The following is a 27,486-nucleotide window of genomic DNA, read 5'->3' on the forward strand; positions in this document are numbered from 1 at the left end:
TCCTGATCACAATCCTGTATTAATTAAATCCTAATGTATGGAGGTTGGAGCCAGATATCAGCACTCTTCAAAGATCCCAGGTGATTCCAGTGTGTAAAAAGTTGGGGAACCCATTAATTCCCTCTGAAATTAGATTAGTGGCAAGTCACTTAAAGAGCCTCCCTTAAGTTGCTGAGAGCCATTGCTTAGGGACATACTTGGCCTTGCAAGTTTAATGATTAAATGGGAATGATATGACACTGATGGTTATATGACTAGCAATTTCTGAGAACTGTGTCAAATATTTTGCTTCTATTTACTTAGAGAAGCAGTATCACTGTCAGTTTTCGTGTGTGCGCACATGCACACGTTTTGGGGTAGGGAGGGTGGCAATCTGCAATTTGTACCAAATCTCTTTCTTCAAGTAGCCTAAATCAAGGGCTCTCTAACATGTTAATAAAGATATTGCCTCCTTCGACTCTGAAACCCAGTGTTTCCAGGAAATTAGAGAAGCAAGCCTTTCCTAACTCAGGACCCATTTCTGACGAAATCTTTAGTTTGCAGCAGTCAGAAACTCAAATGCCTGCGTGTATCAGATGCTACAAATCAGTAAGAGAGGCCAACGAAGAACAATGTCATACTGAAAGTCTCCCATCTAAAGGCAGCAGCTACAGTGAAATTGTCATGTAGGCCCAGTGTTCTTAGATCTTACAATTTTTAAAGAGAAAACAGAGAACTGCAGTTTTTAAGAGGAATTTTATGATTTTTTAAAAAATTAGCTAGTTAAACATTTAAAAAACATTGGTTTTAATGAATGCCAAATGAATTATGTCCTCAGGACTAATTGAATTGACATGAAAGTGCTGTGTTGGGATCCCTGGGTGGCGCAGCGGTTTGGCGCCTGCCTTTGGCCCAGGGCGCGATCCTGGAGACCCGGGATCGAATCCCACATCGGGCTCCCGGTACATGGAGCCTGCTTCTCCCTCTGCCTGTGTCTTTGCCTCTCTCTCTCTCTCTCTCTCTCTCTCTCTGTGACTATCATAAATAAAAAAAAAAAAAAAGAAAAAAAAAAAAAAAGCGCTGTGTTACCTTTAGCTAATGATGGTAGGGCTCCATGGCACGTTGCTGTTGTTTGGATGTCTGCATTCTTTCTGAACTCAGTTGACATTTGGCCAGTTATTCTTCACTGAGTCCCGAAGAGTTACCTTTTGTCCAAATGAAAAAAAAAATACTTCATTTATTGTTTTTTAATGTTTCCACAGTATTTTACTATCTCCTGTCATTTGATCCTCATGGTAATTGCATGAGGTAGGTAGACTGAATAACCCAGTGTAGATTGTTCTGTATAGGTCACACAGCAGGTTGTCATAGAGTGCTGTGACACCCAAATACTTGTCTCCATCCTTTTTTTTTTTTTTAACCACGATCTATATAGAGATGAATAATTTTAGCCCTTTATTCACCTTTGCTTTGATTCTGGGGAAAACTGAAGTTATCATGTGTCTCATGGTGTAGGTTTCCTGATTATTTTGCAAATATGGTTTTAACATAGTAAAAAATACAAAATTTTGACTGTGAAAAAAATCGCATGACTTGAGTTGGGGCTATAAAAACTGATATTTTTTTTAAAATTTTTTAAAATTTTTATTTATTTATGATAGTCACACACAGAGAGAGAGAGAGAGGCAGAGACACAGGCAGAGGGAGAAGCAGGCTCCATGCACCGGGAGCCCGACGTGGGATTCCATCCCGGGTCTCCAGGATCGCGCCCTGGGCCAAAGGCAGGCGCCAAACCGCTGCGCCACCCAGGGATCCCAAAACTGATATTTATTCATCAATGTTTTAAAGTTGAGCAGTTTTCATATAATTGAATTCTTTAGAAAAGTAAACTTAAGCCCTAATACTTTTGATTTTAACCATTTAAAAAGAAAGATTTTATTTATTTGAGATTGTGCTAGTGAAAAAGAGAGAGAGAGAAAGAAAGATGGAGAGAGAGCATGAGTGCAGGGAGAGGCTGAGAAGAGGGAGAAGTGGGCTCTCCATTAAGGAAGAAACCCAACAGGGGGCTCCATCCCAGCACCCTGGGATCACAACCTGAGCCGAAGGCAGACACTTAACTGAGTGACCCACCCAGGTGCCCCAGTTTTAACCATGTTTTAATTGAATTAACTCTGAAATATTTTACATGACTTTCTGTTTCTTTTTTAAATAGAATGACTCACCAAATATATGAGGTCATTTGAATATAAGAGAATGTTTCATTGTCCCACACAAAGATCCCCAGAATTTGATTTTTATAAACTTTTGGGCATGTAGGTAAAATAGTCAAATTAAATAATTAAACATGTATTTATATGATTCAAATTCATCCCATGCATGCTTGAAATATAGAAATATTACTTTGTCATTTCCAAGTGTTATAAAATGATTTCATTCAGTCTCTAACTTTAAAGAAAAAACAGCTTTATTGAGTATAATTCACATGCCATATGATTCACCCATTTTAGTGGCTTTTGGTATGTCCACAGAGTTGTGCAACCATTACCACAATCAATTTCATTTATTTATATTTTAAAGGAAGCTCTATATCCAATGTGGAGCTTGAATTCATAACCCAGAGATCAAGAGTCGTGTGCTCTATTGACTGGGCCAGCCAGGCAGGTGCACCACCACAGTCAATTTTAGAACATTTTCATCATCAAGTTCTTAACTTACATGTTTGACTTAACTGTTTTTGTCATCATTAGAGGCATTTTGAGTAGAGCAAAATTCAAAAATCTTGAATTTCAAGACTTTTACGTATCTGTTACTGAACAAAATCTTCCACATTTAAAAAAATGTAGCACCTTTAAAATTTGTGTGATAAAAAAAAAAAAATAAAAAAAAAATAAAATTTGTGTGATAATGTCCCTTGAAATTTTACCCCAAAATAGCACACATGTAGGGACACATATGCTATTAATGCTCAAAGTCATGTTTTCACTTGTAGTTTTGCTTCCCTCCCCATTTCTTTAATTTTTAATTTTTTTTAAATTTTTATTTATTTATGATAGTCACAGAGAGAGAAAGAGAGAGAGGCAGAGACACAGGCAGAGGGAGAAGCAGGCTCCATGCACCGGGAGCCCGATGTGGGATTCGATCCCGGGTCTCCAGGATCGTGCCCTGGGCCAAAAGGCAGGCGCCAAACCTCTGCGCCACCCAGGGATCCCTAATTTTTAATTTTTATTTATTTATTTGACTGAGTGTGTGAGTGCACAAGCAGGGGGAGTGGCAAAGGGAGAGGGAGGAGCAGACTCCCAGCTGAGCAGGGAGCCCAATGTGGGACTCGATCCCAGGACTCCAGGATCATGATGTGAGCTGAAGTCAGATGCTTAACTGACTGAGCCACCCCAGTCCCCTCCCTCTCCATTACTTATATTGCTTTTTAAAGGAGATCTGTTAAAGACTTACTGCCATTTATTTTCTACATTGTCAAGTGATTCTGTCAGGAAACCTCTGTAAAGAGCCAAACGTTGTATTGATTTTCATAGTTTCAAATTATATTTTCCTCCCTAAAACATTATTTTGTGTTTTTTAAATACAGTAATTGAGAAGGCCTAATATGCAAGTTTTTTAAAAGTCTGAAATAGAATGTGATTACTTTCTTTCTGAGGGATAAGTAAAACAAAACCAAATCTTGCTTTGTATTTATTTATGCATTTACAGCATTAAGAGGATCCATGCTACACAATGTGATACTATTTACTTAGGTCACTTAGGTTTACCGAGTCATTTGTGGAGTTTGTCTTCTTTTATTTGCTTTATGTTTTGATTTTTCTTTTCTTTAAAAAAATCACTTTTCAATTGTTCTTTTCTTTAAAATTTTTCTTTCCTTTAAAAAAAGCCAGTTGTCAATTTTTCTATAGCTATCATAAATTAGCAATTGATTTCTCTCTCCCATAGGCCTTTTTTTAAATTTAAAATCTTTATTTTAAAAATAAATAAATAAATAAATAAATAAATAAATAAATAAATAAAAATCTTTATTTTCATCAGTTACAGATGGCATTTTGCCTTCTGATTTTTTCCCTATAGGCTTTTATTTCATATTAGATGGCTAGTACAGAAGTCTTCAGACGTCAGAGTATGTCAGTCACCAGGGCACATTTGAAATGAATAAACCCCAAAGAAGAAAAAGGAGAAGAGCAAGAAATGGTTTATAGATATGTAGGGTCGATTAAGATGGATGGATCTTTTTTCTTGCTATACAAGGCAAAAACATAGATGCTACTTTAAATTTCTAGATATTTAAAATGGTGATTTTTTTTTCTCCTCTAAACACATAGGGGTGTGTGTGTGTGTGTGTGTGTACACGTGTGTGAGAAAATGTGAGTTTTCAAAGCCATTTTAGATACTTTATAGTATCCTAAATTTAGCCAGTGGAATGGCTCAAGCTCTTTCTTTAAACAAATTTATGATCTAGACCATAGATTGGCAAACTCTTCTTTACTGTATGAGTCCAGATAGTAAATATTTTCAGCTTTATAGACCATACAATCTCTGTCACAGCCCCTCAGCTCTGCCATTGTAGCCCCAAAGCAGCCAGAAATAAAATGTAAATGAATGAGTATTCATTTGAACTGTGTTCAAATAAAACTTTATGTATGGCTGGAATTTGAATTTCAAGACTTTTACATATCACACATTCTTCTTATTGTCAATCATTGAAAATTGTAAAAACTATTCTTAGCTCATGAAAACAGGTGGTGGCCTGGATTTATTTGCCTGTGGATTGTAGTTTCCCACCCCGTGGTATAGACTACACAGTTCTAGGCTTTCTTGCACTATAGCCAAATGCTGGCTTGTTTCTGAGGAGATAACATTTTTAAGTATGAAATAAAGATTTTTACTCTTTAGACTGTTGTATGCTGAAATGACTAATAATGAATACACCATATTTATATTTTTAGACACTGGTTTAAAACCTAATGGTTTTATATTGTCTTTTAATGAAAATTGGCTTATCAGGGGGAGTCTACTTCCTGACTATATTTCTTGCAATATATAATTCAAAGTTTTAACATTGGGATGGTTGAGAGCATCTCTAGCTAAGTGGGGAAAGAGTAATCTGCTTGTGACATTGTATTGTGCTACATATGAAATGAGTTTTCATTTCACTTACAGTTAAACAATATTAGTTTAGCTGTCTAAATTAAATAATGTTGCTCTTTCACGTAAGTTTTTATTAAAATAAGAACTGTGAATAAGAAATAAAACAGGATCTTAACTCTAGAAAACAAACTGAGGTTGCTGGAGGGAAGGAGGGTGGGGAGGATATGTTGAAATGGGTGATGGGTATAAAGAAGGGCACTTGATGTTATGAACACTGGGTGTTATATGCAACTCATTAATCACTAAATCCTACCTCTGAAACTAATAATATAGTATATGTTAACTAAATTGAATATCAATAATTAAAAAATGAAATTTTAAATGCAAATGATAATTTCTCAACTTATTCAGTATGGGATCATTGAATTTGATATTATTATTATTATTATTATTATTATTATTATTATTATTATTGACATCTTCTATAGTAGAGTTTTTTTCCTAATACTTTACTATATAAAATTCCAGTATATTGATTTTACTCTTGGCCATTAAACTAAAATAATGGAATTAAAATAGGGTATCTTTTTAGAAAATGGAATACTATCTACCATTATCTTCTTTTACTTATATTTAAAATCTGTCATTTTTTAAATTCAAACTTCTCATACTTTAGCAAGCATTTAGTGACCGCCTATTGTGTGCTAGGTTCATAGTTTGCATATACTAATATTTACTCAGTATGGTAGCTAGGCTTTATTACTATTACTATTACTATGCCCATGCTTTTAACAAGATTAGAGTGTAGTTTAAATATAAGTGATGGAGGGTTTAAGAATTTTGTAAAAGTAAAATTCCATTTCAACAAATATTAAAGAGATACATTCTGAATAATAAAGCAGTTGTCTTGGTAGATGACTTTCATATAGTTCTTAAAGATCTGATTAGAAAAAATTATAATGAAAATAAATGACTTTCTGTAAACTTAATGTTTTTGGCACAAAACTTCAATGTGTGATCTTTAATTACAAGGTAGAGAAAATTGCTACTCGGTGGTAAGAAAGAGTTTTGTAAAGAACTTCCTTATTTTCATTAAATAATAATTCTCTCATAATCTTCTTCTGAAATCATTCTAATACCTCTGAAACCCTTTTCTAACCCTTTCCCATAAACACTCCCAAATGAATTCACTGTTATTAAAAATATAAAACGGTTATGGGGTGGGAATGCTCTCTTTTTTCTAATGAGTTTATAGGATTGATTTTGACTTCTTAATGAAACTAGGATTCAGCATTATTTCTTCTTTAGAGTCTTTAGTTAATAAAATTTCTAGAAATGAATTTGTTTACATAAAATTGTTTTAATATAATTTGGTTATACTTTAGGGTTTTGTCATTAAATTTTACTTATAGCAATATACCCCAAACCCAAATACATTATTTTCTGTTCCTTAGTTTGACTATTAATAGTGTTTTACTATTACAGTGTTTAAAATTAGAAATGTATAGAGTAAGACATGCATTGAAAAGCAATATTTGGGTGGAGGATGGGGTAACTGGGTGAGAGGCATTAATGAGGGCACATGATAGGATGTGTACGGGGTGTTATATGTTGGCAAATTGAATTTAAATAAAAGCAATATTTATGGCAAACTCTTTTACGGTGAAGATGTAGAAGAAGAAAAGTCTCTTGGACGTATATATCAATGACTTCTATAAAATCTAAACTGCTGTTGCTAAATTTCAACATTAGTCATTTGCCTTTATTAAATGGATTTTAATTTCCTTCTCTAGAAAGGGAGTTCTGGGAATTATGTAACAAATGTAATTTGATGAGACCAAAGCGTTCCCATCACTGTAGCCGCTGTGGCCACTGTGTTAGGAGAATGGATCATCACTGTCCATGGTAAGAAATTTATGATTTAATTTTAGTAAAAAAAACAGTACTTAGCAGATTAAAATTAAAGTTATATTAAAGTCATGCAGTTTTTAAAATTCCTTCAGTAAGGATACCTTTATTCTGTCAGGTTCTATCAGCTGCCAAAGTCATTTTTGCACACAGATCCTGTCTTTTCTAATAAGGAGATATTCAAGCAGAAAACTGACAGATGCATCCACATGTACAAAAGAACTAAGATGGTTGTATAAATGAAGCAGTGTATGTAAAGCATCTAGTGTAGCATCTTACACATAGAAAGTATTTAAATATTAGCTGTTATTATTTCTAACTGTAATAAACCGTATACATTGCATTGTTTGTATTTCCCTTTCCAATTGTTTAATTAAAGAATAACACATTTCAGAAACGCTGATAACCTCATTTCTCCCCCTGTAAACTTTTTTCAATATTATGTATTGGACACAAGTATTAAGATTACATGCAAGCTGAGTGTGTAAAAGTGGTAGTTAGCTGATTCTGCTGAACTGCCAACATTTTTGGCCAATAGGGGGCTCTCTTGTAATATTTTTAAAAACAGTTCAGTTGAGAAATAGAATTTTAAAAACAAATGCTGTGAGAATTCTGCATTGTATCTCATTTCAAAGCTGTCACAAAAATCTGTGAACAAGATATTGTATTTAATTCTGTTTTCCTAGCATGGGATCTCTGTATAAATATTTAAACTAGTATAGTGTAGCACTTTGTAAATATATCTAAATACATATATATTTATGTTTGTACACACATACATGCATATATACAAAGTTAACTGCATGATGGGCTTCTTAAATTTATAACTGCATTTATCTATAGTTGACTCAAGGTTGGAGTTTAGTTTTGCCTGATGATGCTTTTGGTAACTTACTCTGATAGCACAAGTTAATATTTGCAAGCTTTTAGTGAAAATTTGATTTTTACCATAAGGTGATTATTTAAATAGAAGGTAATTTCCCGAGATTAGGAAAAATAAAAGCATTTTAGATAAAAGCACTTTGTTACTGTATTAAAAAGTTTAAAATTGTCTAAGTCCATCAATAGGATAGTATAGTGTATAATATATAGTTGATGTTTAAAAAAATGTGCCTTGAAGTTAAACAGATTAATTCTCAAGTAATTATCTAAACCTGAGTGATCTGTTTATAATAGATTTTTTTTAAAAAAAGGCTAATAATAATAATATATTATTAGGCAAGTGGTAACCACACTGAAAAACTCAATTGTGTAACCTTTTTTAGAATAATGTTTAGGATTTTGACATTAATTACTGTTCTTAGTTACTATTCACTATTTTCAAGGTGGAAGTGTAGCGCTAAGGATTTGTAAGTACTTGCGGATGTGTATTTATTTTGAGCAACTAAGAATAGAATTTATTTTTTTAAGATTTTATTTACTTAGAGACAGAGAGAGAGGAAGAGAGATAGAGAGAGACACAGAGAGATAAGGCAGAGGGAGAAGCAGACTCCCTGTGGGGAGCACCATATAGGACTCAATCCCAGGACTCTGGATCATGACCTGAGCCAAAGGCAGATGCTCAACCACTGAGCCACCCAGGTGCCCCTCAGGGTAGACTTTAAAAGTAATAAAAATCGGGAGTGCTTAACAGTAATGTCAGCGTGACAGGTTTCTGTCCTCCTACCTCAAATCATTCCGATTGCTCTCCACAACTGGGATGCTGTCATAGAAGAGCAATATATAGAAGGTTCTTGTTCTCTTGGCCACTATCACTTCCTCTGGCGAGTGTCTTCACTGCTTTGTTCCTGTTTCCATACCAATGAAACAAGGAGACTGCCATCTGCTCTTCCTGCCACCCCAGGTGGCTGTGAGTGGAAGGCAGATCATATCCATGGACTTCTTTGTAAAGTAGAAAGTGCTTTCCAAATGTGAGGTGGCATATTTATAGTACGTCTGTTCCTGCGCACTGTTTGCTCATAGGTTTAAGCAGTGTTCGCCTATCTCCATGAAGTCCAGCATACGTGAAGTTGTTCGCGTTTGTTTTCAGTTTTACCACTCCTGAGGTTATGTCGTCTTACTAAAGTTTAAAATACTGTTTCTGTTTTCCTTTTTTTTTTTCAGGATTAACAATTGTGTCGGTGAAGATAATCATTGGCTTTTTCTGCAGTTGTGTTTCTACACGGAACTTCTTACTTCTTATGCACTGATGTTTTCTTTCTGCCACTATTATTATTTTCTTCCAGTAAAAAAGCGAAACTTGGTAAGAAATATTTATATCCACTAATTTAGAGTGGCTGTAGGATACAGTTTTTTTTTTTTTAAAGATTTTATTTATTTACTCTTGAGAGATAGAAGGAGAGACAGAGCCAGAGACACAGGCAGAGCCAGAGCCAGAGACACAGGCAGAGGGAGAAGCAGGCTCCATGCACCGGGAGCCTGACGTGGGATTTGATCCCGGGTCTCCAGGATCGCGCCCTGGGCCAAAGGCAGGCGCCAAACCGCTGCGCCACCCAGGGATCCCTAGGATACAGTTATTAACATGCAGTTCCTTTAAGTGCAGAAGATTGAAAACAAAAAAAAAAAACAAAAATAAACTCCAAACTTGGTGAATTTTAAAATGTATCGGGATTAAGAAAGTGCCCTAATCTGACATGCCCTTTTAACCAAATCCATTTTTGATTATTTATTAGGGCTCAATGACTTTCTTTAAAAACCAACATATTAAATCTTTCAGTGTATATGTTTTGGTTTAAAAATACCTACAATGATGAGAGAGTAACTGAAAAATGTTAACTTCTTATTTCCTTACAGGAAGAAAAATAGACTGTAATTTTTTTTAAAGGTTCTCGAAGGAACGTTTTTAAGAAAAAGGACCCCCCCGCCCCAATCCCGGACTTTTAACAATGAATAGAATTTGCAAGCTCCTTTAAAAAGTTGTTATATATACCATTGGAAACTGTGCTTTTGTCATTTTGTACAGGGGTAACAATAGACCTTAGTAAGGCTTGCCCCAGATTGTTGATGGTAGGAGTGATTGTGGTGGTAATAGCAGCAACATGTGTTAAGTACTTGACTATGTAAATGTTAACACCATGCTTGTGGGCATGTTTCAGTTCTCACTTTAATGCATACAACAACCACATGAGGTGGGTACACTTTCCTCCCATTTTTATAAATGAGCAAACAGACTAATAGAGGTTAAATAGGTAGATCATGAAGGCACAAAGCTAGAGAGTAATTATTCATATGATTTTAGTTGTAGAGCTGGGATTTGAATCTGATCTTGTGTTGTTGAATCTTACCTTATGTGTTTTGTGTGAACAGTTGATATTTCAGCCTAGTTTTGTGCATAACTTGGACTTGGATTGTGTTTTTGAGATACCCTGTGCGTGTATGTGTGTGTAAGACAGAGAAGGAGGCAGACAGGCAGAACAGAAAGAAAGCATGCACAAGGATGCACTTGCGCATGTGAGGAAGGAAGGTAGGATGGGATAAAGGGACAAAAGACCAGAATCCTCCATGGAGAAGGGGAATTTTTCTTTCCTAGTTATATCATTTAAATCTTAAAAATAACAATTTCAGTGGTAGTACACATAGCTAAATTTTGGAATAAGTGAGAGAAGGATCTTTCTAAAGAATAAGGTCTTTAAGTTCTGGGTCTTTAGGTCATTTCTATATATATATGATCTTTTTTAAAAAGATTTATTGATTTATTTTAGAGAGAGGGAGAATGAGTGAGGGGGAGGGGCAGGGAGGAGAGAGAGAGAGTCCCAAGCAGACTCCTTGCTGAGCATAGAGCCGAATTCAGGGCTTGATCTCAGAACCCTGAAATCATTTTAATGATCTGAATTTACTGACCTGAAGCCAAGACTCAGATGCTTAACTAACTGCACCACCCGTGTGCCCTTCTTTATGATCATTTTGTATAATTAAAAGAGAGTATTTGCTATTGTTGTTTGGCTGTGTATATTAGGTGGGGCCTTGTGGTGATTATGCTTATTAAATATAGATTGAGCAATTAATATTAGATACTAATAAGTGAAAAGAGTTCAAAAAGGAGAACTTTAAATATGGATGTTTGACATTTTCACACTGAGAATTTAGTGCATGCTAGTATTGTAGTTTTAGAAATGTTTCATCTCATTTATAGATTAATTTCTGATATAATTGGCATTATAGTTAGAATATGTAAAAGGAAAAAAAAAAAAAAAGAATATGTAAAAGGTTGAACGTATCCCAAGAGTAACCTGTTTCAAGTAATTGAGCCTAATAAGAAAAGCATTAAAATATAGTTGCCCAGTAAGATTAAGGTCATAATTTTTTAAGGTGAGAGGGAGAGAGATAAAATTTGGTCATGTTAATGAAAACTTAATAGAGGTTCCCTAGGAGGAAATGCATTATAGTATAGTGGAGGGATTGGCAATTTGACCTTCCACCTGTTTTTATTAGTAAAGTTTTGCTGAAACGCAGCTACTCTGATTTGTTCCCATATTGTCTGCAGTTGTTTTTAGGCTACAACAACAGAGTTGAGTAGTTGTGACAGGGACATATGGCCCAAAAAACCTGAAATATTAACTCTCTATATTGAGTTTGCCAACCGTGGTAGTAGAATGATCTTGGCTTTGTAAACCGACACATCTAGGATCAAAGCCTGGCTTTTGTTATTATATGTATAATCTTTGACACCATGTTTAAGCATTCTGGATTGCAGTGTTCTCTTTTGGAAAATGTGAATAATAGATTAAATGAGATAACACATGTAAAAGTATCGGATATAGAATAGACATTCATTTGAGTTTTTTTAAACATTTATTTGAGAGAGAGGGAGAACGCGCACACACGTGTGCAAGTGGTGAGGAGGGGTAGTGGGGGAGGGAGAGAAGCAGACTTCCCACTGAATGAATGTGGAGCCTGACATTATGACCTGAGCCAAAACCAAGAGTGGGATGCCCAACTGAATGAGCCACCCAGGAGTCCCTGGCCTATTAATTTTTATGAAAATTTTACAGACTATTGGATGGTATTGCTAGGAGACTGGTGACAGACTGAAGAAATTTCAGTACTCAAGACAAACTGATTTCCATCTCCAAATGAAAGACAGAAACTTTGGGAAAATTCTACCAATTACAGGAAGGATCACTCTTTTTTGTTTGTTTGTTTTTTGGGTTTTAAAAAAAATATTTTATTCATGAGAGACACACAGAGAGAGGCAGAGACATAGGCAGAAGGAGAAGCAGGCTCTCCACGAGGAGCCTGATGTGGGACTTGACCCTGGACCCCGGGATCACGCACTGAGCCAAACAAAGGCAGATGCTCAACCCCTGAGCCACTCAGGTGTCCCTATTTTTGTTTTTGTTTTTTTAACAGGAAAACTGATTATAGGTGATGGTATTTGAATCCTCAGAAATATATGTATTTATAAATATATATTTTATTAAGTATATATTTACATGCATACTGAATGTTGACAAAATGCCCTCAGAATAGTAAACAAACGTTTACTATTAAGATATTAAAGATGTGGGATACCTGGGTGACTCAGCAGTTGAGCATCTGCCTTTGGCTCAGGGCATGATCCTGGAGTTCCAGGATTGAGTCCTGCATTGGGTTTCCTTCATGGAGCCTGCTTCTCCCTCTGCCTATGTCTTTGCCTCTCTCTCTGTGTGTCTCTCATTAATAAATAAATAAAATCTAAAAAAAAAAAGATTAAAAATGTAGGAGGAAAAAGTGGATATAAAGTGGTTTTGCATGGTATTAGATAAAGGTATGTTTTCATTCTCTGCATGTGGCTGTCCCATTTTCCCAACACTATTTACTGAGGAGACTATCCTTTTTCCATTTTTGATTCCTTGTCAAAATTAATTGATCATATATGCATGGGTTTATTTCTGGGCTCTCTATTTTGTTCCATTGATGTATGTCTCTGTTTTTATATCACTATCATACTGTTTTGATTACTAAAGCTTTTTAATATAGTTTGAATGCAAAAACTCTGATGCCTCCAGCTTTATTTGTCTTTCTCAAGGTTGATTATTCAGGTTTTGGTTACTCTATACAAATTTTAGGATTGCTCCGTTTCTGTGAGGAAAATGCCATTGGAATTTTGATAGGGATTGCATTGAAATCTGCAGCTTGCTTGGGTAGTATGGACATTTTAAGCATGTTTCATTCTTACAAACCATGAGCATCGAATAGCTTTCATTTAATAGTGTTTTCTTCAATTTCTTTCATCAGTGGCATAGTTGTCACTGTATAGATCTTTCCCTTCAATAGTTCAATTTATTCTAAGGTATTTTTTGATGCAATTATAAATGGGATTGTTTTCTTAATTCCCTTTCTGATAGTTTCTTATTAGTGTTATAGGTACACTACTGATATCTGTATATTGATTTTGTATCCTGTAATTTTGCTAAATTCACTCATTAGTTCTAACAGGTTTTGGTGGAGTCTTTAGGTTTTCTGTATATATCATGTTATCTGCAAAGAAAGGTAGTTTTACTTTTTTTCTATTTTGGATGCCTTTTATTTTTTTTCTTGCCTTATTGCTCTGACATGCAGTACTAAGTTGAATAAAAGTGGGCAAAACTTTGTCTTACTCCTGATCTTACAGGAAAAGCTTTCTGCTTCTTTATTACGGAGTATGATTCTTATGGGCTTGTCATATATGGAATTTATTTTGTTGAGATATGTTCCTTCTATGCCTAATTTTAAGACTTTTTTTATTGTGAATGGATGTTGAATTTTATAGATTGCTTTTTCTGCATTTATTGAGATGATCATGATTCCTTTGTTTTTCCTCTCCCCCCATTCTAATGTGGTGTATCACGTTGATTGTTTTGCAGATGTCAAACCATTTTATATCCCTGGAATAAATCCTACTTCATCATGGTGTATGATTTTTTAAATGTATTGTTGAATTCAGTTTGCAAATATTTTGTGGAGGATTTTTGCATTTATGTTCATCAGGGATTTTATCCTGTGATTTTCCTTTCTTCTAATGTCTGATTTTGGTATCAGATTAATGGAGATCTTGTAAAATGATTTTGAAATAAGGGTTGGTATTAATTCTTCGAGTGAAGCTCTCTTGTTCTGGACTTTCTTTGTTGGGTGGTTTTTTATTACTGATTCAATTTCCTTCCTAGTAATTGGTCTGTTCAGACTTTCTATTTCTTTATGATTCAGTTCTGATAGGTTGTATGTCTTTAGGAATTTATTCATTTTCTTCTAGGTTGTCCCATTCGTTGCTATACAATTTTTTTATAGTAGTGTCATATGATCCTTTTGTTTGTGTGGTGTCAGTTGTAATGTCTCCTCTCTCGTTTCTGATTTTCCTTGTCCTCTTTTTTTAGTGAGTCTAGCTAAAGTTTTGTCTATTTTGTTTATCTTCTCAAAGAATCCCCTTTAAGTTTCCTTGATATTTTCTATTGTCTTTTTAGTCCCTATTTCATTTATTTTTTTCTCTTTGTTATTTCTTTCCTTCTACTAACTTTTGGCTTGGTTGATTCTTTTTTTTTTTTTTTCTAGTTCCTTACCATATAAAGATAAGTGGTTTGAGACCTTTTTTCCTAAAGTAGGCATTTGTTGCTATGAACTTCTCTCAGAACCACTTTTGCTGCATCTCCTAAGTTGTAGTGTGTCCAGTTTCCATTTGCCTCAAGATATATTTTTATTTGTTTTGACTTCTTCTCTGAACAAGAAGTTGGTTGTTCAGTAGAGATTGTTTCAGCTCCACGTATTTGTGAATTTTCCTTTTTTTTTCTTATAACTGATTTCTAGTCTCATACCATTGTGGTTGGAAAAGATGCTTGATATGATTTCAGTCATCTTAAATTTATTAAGACTTGTTTTGTGGCCTAAACATATGATCTGTCCTAGAGAGTGTTCTGTGTATGCTTGAGAAGAGTGTGCATTCTGCTACTGTTGGATGGGATGATCTAATGTGTACAGTTTAAGTCCAGTGTTTCCCTGTTAATTTTCTTCTGGATGATCTATCCATTGTTGAAACTCAAGTATTGAAGCCCCTGCCATTATTGTATTGTTCTTTGTTTCTCCCTTCAGGTCTGTTAATATTTGTGTTATGTTGTGTTTAAGTGGCTCTATATTGTGTGCATAAATATTTACAAATATTATGTCCTTTTGTTGGATTAATCCCTTTATCATTATGTCGGTCTTCCTTGTTTCTTATTTACAGTCTTTGACTTAAATCTATTTTGTCCATAAGGCACCTGGGTTTTTCAGTGTTTGAGCATCTGCCTTTGGCTCAGGTTGTGATCCCAGGTCCCTGAGATTGAGTCCCGCATCAGGCTTCCCATAGGGAGCCTGCTTATCCCTGCCTATGTTTCTGTCTCTCATGAATAAATACATAAAAATCTTATTTTAAAAAGTCTATGTTGTCTGATATAAAAGTATATCTGCTTGCTTTTGGTTACCATTTACATGAAATATCATTTTCCATCTCTTTATTTGCAGTTTATGTCTCCTTAAAGCCAAAGTGAATCACTTGTAGGCACTGTATTGTTGAGGATTTTTTTCTTTAATCCATTCAGCCATTCTTGTCTTTTGATTGGAGAATTTAGTCCAGTTTACATTTAAGGTAATTATTAATAGGCTTGCTCTCTTTTTTTGTGATTTGATGATTTTCTACAGTTGTGATGTATATTGTTGAGTAGGAATTGCTCGTCTAGTTTCTAGATTTCTTTCAAAGAGAATCTCTCCATGTGTAGCAGTAGATTCAATGTGTCTGTGAAAAGAGTTGAATTCAGGAGCTTTGTATATCACCACTTTGGACTGGACACCTTTATGGGGTGATGAGGGGGCAGTCTTTGTACTTAGTTGTTCTGTGATGTGCTTCATTGTTTCTTTGCATTTTTCCTGTTTGAGAGAGTTTATATAATTTCTTGAATCTCTGGCTTGATGACATTCTTAAGTTACAAACATTTATTTCTTTGCCTATACTATACCATTACTTCAAATACTGCTTTTGCCCAACTTTTCTTTTGCATTTCTGATACTCTGATTTTATGTACATGAGAGCTCACTGCACTGCACACCTTTCACAGTCTTTTCTGTGTTTTTTTTTTTTTTTTCTCCTCTCTGCTTCAGAGCACGTGTTTTCTACTGACCTTTATTCTGGTTAATTTTTTATTTATTTTTTTTTTTATTCTGGTTTATTTTGATCAGCTCTTCTGATCTGTCTAATCTACTGTCAAACCCTTCTACTAAGTTAGTAATTCAGTTATATTTTTCACTTTCAAATTTTTCATTGAAACCTTTTTCATAGATCATTTCTTTAGTGAAATTCTAATTTGTCATCTATAGTTTTGAACATTTTAAAGTTATTTTAATGTCTATGTCTGACATTTCAGTTTTGAGATCTACTTATGGGTCTGTTTCTGTTGAATTTTTTTCTGTCTCCCTTAGTTTCCAGATATTTGGTCCTTTCTTCTGACAGATCTGATAAGTTTTGTGGGATACCAGGCATTTGACAAACTGTAGAAGAGCTGGTTGATTTTTTTTCTTCTATATGATTTTTTTTCTTCTATATGATTTTTTTTTCTTCTATATGATTTACTCCTTTTTTTTGGATTGGCAATAAAGAGAAGGCTCATCTTGATCCAACCAAAGGTTTGTATGATGAATATTTCTAAGGCTGAGTAACAGAACATTGGTCTTAATATAGCAGTTCTTTTGAAGATGACATTTATTACATTTATTGAAGTTTTGTAAAGATTTATGATTACTCGGTTTTGTCTTTGTGAAGGACTACTTTCAGTTTTCCTTCTCTCTTATGAAGTAACCCTTCATTTTCTCAGCTGAAAAATTTTGGTGTTTACTATGGATCATGCCTTTTCCTTGTTCTTTCCCCAACTCTGTAAGATTACAGACAGCTCTGAGCCTCTGTTTCTGATTGACCTTTCATACTGCTTATGAATTGGCAAGTACCTTAAGGTAAGAAGCAGTAGGACTCACCTTAGTGCATTTCTAGACTCTCACATCTTGGGCCTTTAAGCCTTCACTACTTTGGCTACTTCCCAGTGTCTTCAGTCAGCTGTTTATTAATTAATTGGAGTTATGTGGCTTTTAGTAGTGTTCTTATTGAGATTAGTCTCATAAAATGGTTTCCCTCACAGGTGTTGTTGGAAGTAGCATTTCATTTAAAAATTTCTTCCCACGTGACTCGTTTTCCTTTTTAAAGATTTATTTATTTATTTATTTGTTTATTTATTTATTTATTTATTTGAGAAAGAGAGAGAGAGTGCATTTGTGTGTGCACGCACAAAAGCTGGGAAGGAGCAGAGGGAGAGACTGTCCAAGCAGACTCCTGCTGAGTGCAGGGCTGCATGTGGCACTAAGTCTTAGGAACTGTGAAATCAGGACCTGAGCCAAAACCAAGGGTCAGATGCCTAACCCACTGAGCCTCCCAGGTGCCCCACTTCCCAAGTGATTCTAATCTGTGTTGCCTAACTGTGCATCTCCAAGAGACAACACTCATGTCCTAGTCTAAGTAAAAGGTGTCCTGTGGAGTTGTGCAGAACAGTGCTGCTCTGGCTATAGGGTTTAAGAACTGTTATAGGAAATGAGGCTTGGGATGGACTTTTAATTAGGTGAGAGATTAACAAGATGAGATGAAGGAAGTCATTGTTGGCAAAAGAACAACTAAAGGTTAGAGGCAATAATTGAAATAATTGATTTTTTTTTTAATTTTTTTTTATTTTTTTATTTTTTATTTGAAATAATTGATTTTAAGGTCAAATACATTCTAAAATACTAATATACTGTATAGCAAATATTTCTTTTTTTTTATAGCAAATATTTCTAAGGTGAAGTAATAGAACCTTGTTTTTACCATAACAATTCTTTTAATGACACTTTATTTTTTTTCTTGTAACAAGGTAGAAAAAAACAACCAGGAATTTCAGTACAAAAGTCCCCATTATTACCATTGACATTTTAAAAAGGTAACATTTTGTAGTGGAATATTCTCCAAACAGCTCTGCTCATCAGGTTTTTTTTCTATGTTTTTTGCCTGTTTCTTTTTCATTTTTCTCTAAAACAACCAAACAAAACTATATCCATCTCTTCACTTTGTGTGGAAAGCTGGCCAGATAGTGTCAGCATGTTAATTCACATTGTTACCTTTTCAATTATTTGAGATATGGAATAAAGATCCCCAGATATCCCTAATTATCTCTGGAGATTAATGTATTAATGACTACTATGCATCTTTCTTGTGGAGATATTAGCACAATTAAGGGATGCCATGGATTTGACCCTGTATTCTCCTGTAAGTCAAAGGAAGTAAAAGCTTAGTCTGTGTTCTTTTTTATACCCTTTCAAGTTGGTAGATGGCAGCATAGTATTTTTTGTAGCCAAGTTTTAAAGCCAAGTACTAGTTTTCTGGTTGGGAAAAGAAAGTGTTAACAGCTCTTCCCTAGGTTTTTGTTTCTTTTGTTTATTTGTTTGTTTTTAAGGTAAGAGTGTTTATTCATTAAACAAAAGAAGAAATGGATTGCCATTTAAACTTTGTTGTAATGGCACTCAACCTGTATTCAGTAGAAAACTGGTACATTTTGGTTAAGCTCAAGGAAGAGAGTTGAGAGAGAAAGCAAGCTGTTTTGCAAATTCTGGGAAGTGAAGGGCTTAAGACCCTGATTCTTCCATTCCTCTTCTCTTAGCTTCCTCTTGTCAGGAAGTTCTTTCTGTGCTGGGTTGTTTTAACTGCTTTGCAGTTGCCCAGGTGTTTTTTTTAGAGTAACTTAATACTTTTTAAATTTCTTCTCTTCCTTTACTTTTAAAATATCCACCTATCATGAACTTTCAAGGATTTATATGTTTTTACTATGTAAAGCTTTGAGGAAATATTTCAAATATCCTTTAATGAGGGAAGGAGGTATAGGAGATAAGGAATTTATTCATCAGGAATCAATGCCCCAAATAATGATATATTTTAAGGCTGTAATTATTGATATATATTCTAAGTTTTATACTAATGAAAGCCTACAACCCTAAAATAAGTATTACTGTCTTCTTTGTAGACAGTCACTAAAATAATCTCAAAATTCTCAGTATTAAAACAAAAATACGTAAATGGAAAAACTGCAGAAACTTAAATAATAGGTATCTTTCTAAATAGATAAGGATGACTTAAGCATTTTTTGTTAGAATCACAGAATCCAAGATCAATAAAAATCATAAGCTTTGAGATATTTGGATAAGTTTTTCAAATGTTAGATGTTAAATTAGTTTGAGCATCATTTATATTTATCATGCCAATATAATGCTAAATTTTATTTTTTAAAACCCCTCTTGAGACTAATGTCTTACTTTAAGTAGTTAATTGGGATGAAGTCATTTTAAAGATTTCAAGACATGTAGATTAGCAATGATTTGGCATTTTAAATGAATAAAATGAATGAGTATTAAAGAAACTGAATTTTCTTTGACCAAGGTCCATATTTGACTACTTCCCACATAGTTATTTTATTTTATTTTTTTTTTTCCACATAGTTATTTTAAATATTTAAAAGCAAGTGCCTAGTCATTTGGTATATTATTAAATTATAATAATGTATTTCATTTTGTTGTATGCTAGCTTACCAAAAGCAATATTAGAAAATTATAGCTTTATAATTAAATATGGAGGAAGGTATCATTTTACTTAGAATGCTTTTAGAAATTTATTATTCATGGATAATGAATATATCATTAGTCATATTTTTCATAAATTTTACGTTTGGTTATTTTGGATCTGTAAGCATTTGATTAGTGGAAAATGTCAAGTCATTTAAAGTATCTCTCAGAGGATAAGTATTATGGTTCTATTGTACAGAGAAGGTGACTAAGAATCGGAGAGTTCCAAAAATAGTCTAGTCCAAGAGTTATCACTTGGCAGAGGTATGATTTTGGGCCATTTCTATCCATCTCTAAATCAGTGTTCTTCCCATAGTACCAAGATACTATTGTACTTTTTGTATTTTTCCCTAATGGTTTTTTTTAAAACAATATTATGATAGCATTGTTAATTTTTATTTTTATTTTTTATTTTTTGCATTGTTAATTTTTAAAAAGTACAGATTTAAAAAACGCTGAAGCATCACAAAAATCTATTCTTCAAAGAAAGCTCATCAATTATCCTGATTGGTGAATTCATACTTTGCTGTTTTCACTTTTTACTGAGGCAATGCATTTGTAGTAACTTATCTAATATAAAGACTGTCAAAATAGACCTTGTAAAGGCATTATAATGGCTTAAATATTTTTTTTTTTTTTTTGGCTTAAATATTTTTAAAAAATATGTACCTGCTGTCAATCTCATAGGCAACACTGTCTCTCTAGGTGAGAAAATCTGAGGCGGTTTTCTTTTTGGAATAAATAATATATAGCTGTTAGTATAGAGATTTTGTAGCTAATCATTTGTGTCATAGCGCATTAGTTCTAAAGTATCATCTTTTAAACTGTTTTTAGATGAAGTAGATTCAGATAATTTGTAATTGATTCTTCTATACCTATTTTTTTGTGAAGGCCCAAAACTAATATATTCACTGCATTTAAGGCTATGGGAAGAGTGACAGGAGGGGGATGGCAGGGAGAGAATCACAAAAGGTACATGCCACCAACATTCAGAAGAGGAAGATAAATCATGTATAGCAATTTGACCAATCCTTGGCTAGGAAGATACATTATTATTATTCCAGTGAGCCCATATCTAATACTGTTGCTAAGGATTTGATGTCAGATACAACAGTGCCACAGATTAGATGTGTAGTTTTTTGGCTAACCAGAAGATGGGATTGCAGGTAGCTTTGAATGTTGGTAAATCTCCTTATAATTTATTTTATTCTGTCTATATAATCAATTTTAATGTATCCTGAGTACTTCTATTATTTGTTGCTATTTAAGAAGTATTTTATTTTAGACTTAGTCAATAACTTTGTTTTTTGGTATCTGTAAAGTCATTCATTGATTTATCTTGATCACTTTAGAACAGATAAAATCACTGAAATATGCATTTAACTTTTTTGGATTTGGGTGAAAATAGTTGAGACTAGACAAGAATAGTGTGGAATTAAGAAAAAATGAAATGAAAATTCTTTTTAATGCTAATATGGTCATTTGGCATTTTTGTGCGAGCATCCTGAAGTGGTAGTAGAGATATCATCCCTTGGTAAATTTTTTTTTTTTGCTTGAAAGTAATAGTGTTAGATACATAATTAGTTTATATTAATAGGGAAAAAACAGTTTAAGAATATCCTATTATTGGGGTGCCTGAGTGGCTCAATTGGTTAAGTGTCCAGACTCTTGATTTCAGCTCAGGTCTCCATCTCAGGGTTGAGAGTAAAAAAAAAAAAAAAAAAAAACCAATAAGAATACCGTTATTCTAACAGTTGTCAGTTGTGTGTGTCAATATATCCCTTTGCTTTTAGTGATACATAGAACATGAAAACCTTATAATAAATCTTGACCTTGCCCTGCATACCAGGTCTATTGAATATATATTCAGCAAATTTGTTTATATAGCTATTTATGAATATTATAGCATTTAATATAAATGATTTAGCAGTTTTTATTTCTCTCTGAGAATGGTTCAGTTGCTTTGAGTTTAAATGGTTATAGCCTGGCAGCAATTTCATTGTCTCATCTTTTTTTTTTTTTTTTTTTGAGGATTTATGTATTTGAGAGAGAGAATGTGTGGGGTTGGGGAGAAGCAGAGGGGGAGAGAGAGAGAGAATATCAATCAGGCTTCATGCGTGGGGCTCAATCCCATGAACCCCAGATCAGGATCTGAGCTGAAATCAAGAGTCAGACACTTAACCAACTGAGCCAACCAGGCACTCATCTTACTCATCTTTGACCAAAAATCATAAGTTAAATTGTAAATGTAGCAAGAACATATGGTGTCTTTTTTTTTTTAATTGAATTGCTCCAGTTTTTCTAGATTTTTTTTTACTATTAAGATATGAGAAGGCAGACAAGATGGGTTTTCTAAATATTTTACCCTCAGCCATGAAACTGGCAGTGAGGTACCAGTATAGTTTGCTCTCTAAGAAAGCTGCAATTATATCTGTATCAAAATTTAATGTGTAATCCTGAACACTCGATGGCCATTAAATTTGAATAATGATTTTATTTAGATTTGAGTTTCCGTTAGGATTTAACAAAACTGAAAGAGTGCATTTTACTTGGGGGCTGGATGTCAGAGAGGGTGCAGAATGCTCCTATAACTTCTTTGGAATATTATGCTAAAACTTAAAGCTATGGCTTATTCTAAGAAGTGCTGATAACATTAGAGATAAAACAGGATTATATCTTATGCAGTTATATCTAATTGCCACATGAATCTAACTTCAGCATGGAAAGTTGGTTATGAAGCCATTTTGAAAATTCAAATTTGTATGCTTTACATATCTCAGTTATGACATAAGCTATTTTCATTTTTGAAAAATAGGGAAAACCAAATCCCTTCCAGCAGTGCAGTGGTGGGGGAGAGGGCTGGGGAAGAGGGAGGTTTTGTCCCCAAGAGTACATTGGTAATGTCAGGAGACATTTTTGGTTGTCACAGATCTTGGGAGTGCTTCAGGCATCTAGTGGGTAGGGGCCAGAGTTGCTGCTAAATATCCTACAAGGCATAGGATAGTCCCCCCAACAGAGAGTAATTCAGCCCAAAGCATCAACCATGCTAAAGTTGAGAAACTTTTTAGTAAGGGGAAAGATCACATATACCTAAAACCTTGTTAATTTTTGGGTTAGTCTCCTAGAAACACAGAAAACTACTTAAAATAATAGCTTATAAATAAAAATTGCTTTCTACTGATGCTACAAAAACTTACCATTTTATAGTAATATAAAATTTTATTTGTAAAACAAGTTTATTTTTAAAACTTATGAAAAATACTCATTTAGTCATTTAAAAAATATTTGTTGAGTGTCTACTGTGTGCATTGGTCGCTGATCTAGGTTCTGAGGGTGCAGCAGTGAATAAAACCAAGTTCTTGCATTAAGGAGCTTATATTCTAATTGGAGGAGACAGGCAATAAACACATATATGACAGGCAAAGGAGTATGGTTAAGTATGATTACAGTTTGGTAAGGGATAGAGGTTAATGATTGATAATGTAGTTGGAGAAGGCCTTACTAAAAGTGTCAACAGTGATACTTGAGCAGAGACCTGGAACTCAAGCAAGTCACTGATATTGAGAGAAAGAGCATTCCAGGGAGAGGAAAGAACCAAAGCCCAGTCCTCCTGAGGCGGGAGCACACTTGATATTTTCAAGGAATGGTAAGAAGGCCAGCCTACCTTGAGTAGAGCAAGTTGGGGAGAAAGTAGGAGGAGCTGAATTAAGAGTAGTGGTAGATGGAATTGGAGGTTGGAGATGTTTTTTTTTTAGGATGTTTGGTGGTCGGGACTTTGGAAACTATTGGAGGGGTCTTGAGCAGAGTTACACAAACTCATTTACATTTTAGGAAGAAAACTGATGGGAAGGATATGAAGAATAAATTGGAGGAGGATAAGGATGGCAGCAGTAAGACTAGTTGCGAGACTACTAAAATGTCCAAACATGAAACGATTATGGGAGTGGTGGAAGTGTTGAGAAGTGGTCCATTATAGTTTAAAGAGCTAAAAGACTTGGTGATGATTTTGATGTGGGGTATGAGATCAAATATGACAAGTCGAAAAAAAAATATGACAAGTCGAAGATGATTTCATGGCCTGAACAACTGGAGGAAAAAATATATCACTTACTAAAGTGGAGAAGCCTGGAGGAAGAGTTGATTTTAGGAAGAAGTTAAAGACTTTGGTTTGATGTGTTTACTATGAGATACCTGGATATTGAATATATCTAAGAAGAGATGTTAACTAGACAGATACAGGAATGTGGATTTCAGAGGAGTGGTGTGTACTATAAATTTATGAGCTTTCAGCATAAAGATGGTATTTAGAGTCATGGAATCTGATGGGAGATTTTCTAGGAAGTGTATAGTCTTTTTGTCTTCGAGAGAAGAAAAGAGGTTTAAAGACCAAGCCCAGGGCACTCTTAACCTTTAGAAGGCAGAAAGAGGAGGAGGAATCAGAAAGGTGACTAAGAAGGAGCAGCTAGTGAACCAGAAGGTGAAAGTGAGGGTCAAGAAAGTTGATGGTGACCTCAGGAGAGGTGATAGCAGTGTACGGTGGAGTGTAAACAAGCAGGGAGTCAAGTGAAAGTATTGGGGGAAGGTAGTAATAGGTAGTGAAATGGTATTTGGGTCGACAGATTGGAGGTGCCACGGATGTTGAGAATTTGTTAGCCTAAGATTTGTTCTTTTTGTTACATTGATAGAGTTCGTTTTCATTGCAATGAATATTGCTATAAATATTCATGGTGCATTTGACCCTTGAATAGTGCAGGGGTTAGGGGAGCTCACCCCTGTGCAGTTGAAAATTCATGTATAACTTTGACTCTCCCAAAACTTCGCTAATAGTCTACTATTGGCTGGCAGCCTTACCAATAACTTAAACAGTTGGTTAACACATATTTAAATACCTGTTATATACTGTATTCTTACAATGAAGTAAGCTAGAGAAAAAAATGTTATTAATAAAAGCATTAGGAAAAGAAAGTACATGTTTAATACAGTAAAAAAAAATCTGGATATAAGTAGACTGGTGGTGGTGAAGCTGGTGGTATTCAGAGGTCAACTGTGTTTCATTTAATATAAGACAATTTATCCAATCTACTGACGGACATTTGAATTGTTTCCAGTTTGGGGCTATTATAGTTAATGTTGCCAGAAAGCATCATTGTTCATGTCTCTTGCTGTATATGTGCATGAGTTTCACTGGGACTTAAAGCTAGAAGTTATAGTGTTCAAAGTATATATCTATGTTCCTTTACATACTGTTCACAGTTTTCCAAAGTGGTCCTACAAATTTAAATCTTCCACTAGTAGAGGATATAGGTTCAGAGTACTTTACAAAGTTAGCCATTTTGCTGGAGATGAGCAGTACTTGACTTTGTTCTCATTTGCATTTCTCCAATGACTAATGGTATTGAACCCCTTTTCATATGTTTACTGACCAAATGAATAGCCTATTTCATATAGTGAGCCTATGTTAAGTATTTTGCCTATTTGGTGGTTAGAGAGGCGTTGACTTTTTTTTTTTTTTTTTGTAATTGTAGAGTGTTTTAGATTTGAGTTCTTTTTTGAGTACGTGTGTTGTAAATATCTTTTCTCTAGCTTACCTTTTCAGTGTTGATATTTTTTGATGAACAGAAGTTTTTGATTTTCATGTACTCCAACTTACAATCTTTTCCTTTTCAGTTAGTGCTTTTTAGGTTCAACGTAAGAAGTCTTTTTCTATTCCCAGATCATCAATATAATTCTCCTGTATTGCCTTCCAAGTATTATATTTTTTACATTTCCACCTGGAATTGATTTTTATGTTTCTCATGAGGTATGAGTCAGGGTTTCATTTTTTTCATAGGTGGATAGCCAATTGATTTAACACCATTTATTAAAAAGATAATTCTTTCCACTTTGCCCTGCAGTGCCATCTTTGTCATAAAACAAGTAGTGTATGTGTGTATCTGTTTCTGGTTCTTTGCTAGTCCATTGGTCTGTTTGTCTATCCTTGTGGTTGTACCATGCTGTCATAACCATAGTTAGATAACAAATCTTATTATCCGGTGGAGACTCTTTTTTTTTTTTCATTATTTTTTGCTCCTTCGGGAGCCTTTTTAGACATTTTCTCCACTTCCTTCAATGAAATTAAATACTAAGTAATAGAATTTTGTCAGGTAGGATTAATTTGTGTTTGGGCACAAAACTGTTGAAATGGGTGATTCTCCCCCCTGCCACCTCTGCCCGAAGAACAAATTTTCTCCCTCTTAGGAGCCATATAACCTGTATTGAGAATGCATGTAGTAAACCAACCCTCTCACTTTTTTCTTTTTATATAGGAGTGATATGATATTCACTGTGGTTTTTCTGTTTGTTTCAATGAAATTTAGAAACAGCTTACTTAGTAATTTGTACAAATTGAAACAAAGTAAAAGTAAAAAACAACCAAAACCAAAAAACCCTCTGCCACCAGTACACTATGCGCTCTCCTGGTGGGGGATTTTTATTGGGATTGTATTAATTTTATAATCAGTTTGGATAGTTGATATCTTTAACAGTACTGAGTTTCCTGATCATAAGCATAGTATAGCTCCAAGAAGAAAACTGCTTCAGGAAGAAATTGGAAACAGGAGTTCTATCACCCTAAGTGAGTAGTTAAAACTTTTGCAAAGAATATTCACAGATTTACGAGTAAGGTCTAGTCTAATCAAATATGAAAGGAAACAAGAACTCTAGTCTTATAAAACTCTTTTAAAAGAAAAAGAGGGAACTCTCCCCATATATGTACATATATGTGTACTGTATGTTGAATACATCTTATCAAAGATAAGAAAGCAAATTATAGCCTAGACTGATTATGAACATAAACAACTTCTACACAAAATAGTAGCAAACTGAATATATATTATATATACATAATCAGCTTGATCAGATTGAGTGTATCTTAGAAATGAAAGGTAGTTTTTATATTAGAAAATCAGTATTTTTATCACATTAACAGATTAGAATTAAAATCATATGTATTCAGACAACCCTTTAGACAATTAAATTAATAGCAAAACTTTTTAAATAGAATCAAGAAACAGGAAGTTCCTGAATTAAATATGGTCAAAAAAGTACAAGATGTCTGGGGGAAAGATATGAAGCTGAATGGAGAGAGAGAGAGAGAGAGTCTTGATTATGTGTTATAATTTGAAAAACTAATTTTAAAATTCTGATGGAAATACAGATTATCTAGAATGACTGAGGCATTCTTGAAAAAGAACAAGAGGGGTGGCATGGCCCATTAGGTATGGAGATTTAGTAGAAAGACATAGTAACTAAAGTGTAAGTCACTGGTATAGGGATAAACAAATTCAGACCCCTATGTTTCAGTGCACAAAAAGAATAAACATCAATTTCAGGTGGATTAGTGACCTAAATATGAAAGGCAAAACTATAAAGCTTTTAAAGGCTTTGAATGATAATAGACGAATAAATCATTATTACCTCAAGGCTTCTTTTTTTTTTAAGATTTTATTTATTTATTCATGAGAGAGAGAAAGAGAAAGGCAGAGACACAGGCAGAGGGAAAAGCAGGCTCCATGCAGGGAGCTTGACATGGGAGTCATCCTGGATCTCCAGGATCACACCCTGGGCTGAAGGTGGCGCTAAACCGCTGAGCCACCCAGGCTGCCCCTACCTCAGGCTTCTTAAACAGGAAATAAAAAGCATTGAAGGAAAAGATTTATAAATTGGTTTACATTAAATTGAAGCACTTGGAGTTATCAAAATATGCCATAAAGAAAGTGAAAAGGTAGATTCAGAGTAGAAGAAGGTATTTGCAATATACAAGTAAAACATGGTAGTATCCAAATGGTATGAAGAATGAATTAGTAATCTTTGCCTTCAGGGTAGAGGTGAGGGAGAGAATATGATAGCAAAGGAATG

The 27,486-nt window shown here is 34.3% G+C and overlaps 1 protein-coding gene across 4 annotated transcripts in view; it reads left to right on the top strand.

Moving 5' to 3' along the window:
• ZDHHC21 (zinc finger DHHC-type palmitoyltransferase 21) overlaps window positions 1-27,486 on the top strand; it is a 61,380-nt gene that overhangs the window by 16,935 nt on the left and 16,959 nt on the right. For all 4 annotated transcript variants that reach the window (XM_041762064.1, XM_041762065.1, XM_041762061.1 and 1 more), the window contains 2 exons: window positions 6,864-6,975; window positions 9,082-9,220. In XM_041762064.1, the coding sequence (XP_041617998.1) occupies window positions 6,864-6,975; window positions 9,082-9,220 (251 nt within the window). The remainder of the gene's footprint in view (window positions 1-6,863; window positions 6,976-9,081; window positions 9,221-27,486) is intronic.

The sequence above is a fragment of the Vulpes lagopus genome, chromosome 7, assembly GCF_018345385.1.
Source record: "Vulpes lagopus strain Blue_001 chromosome 7, ASM1834538v1, whole genome shotgun sequence".
In the NCBI taxonomy this organism is placed as follows: Eukaryota; Metazoa; Chordata; class Mammalia; order Carnivora; family Canidae; genus Vulpes; species Vulpes lagopus.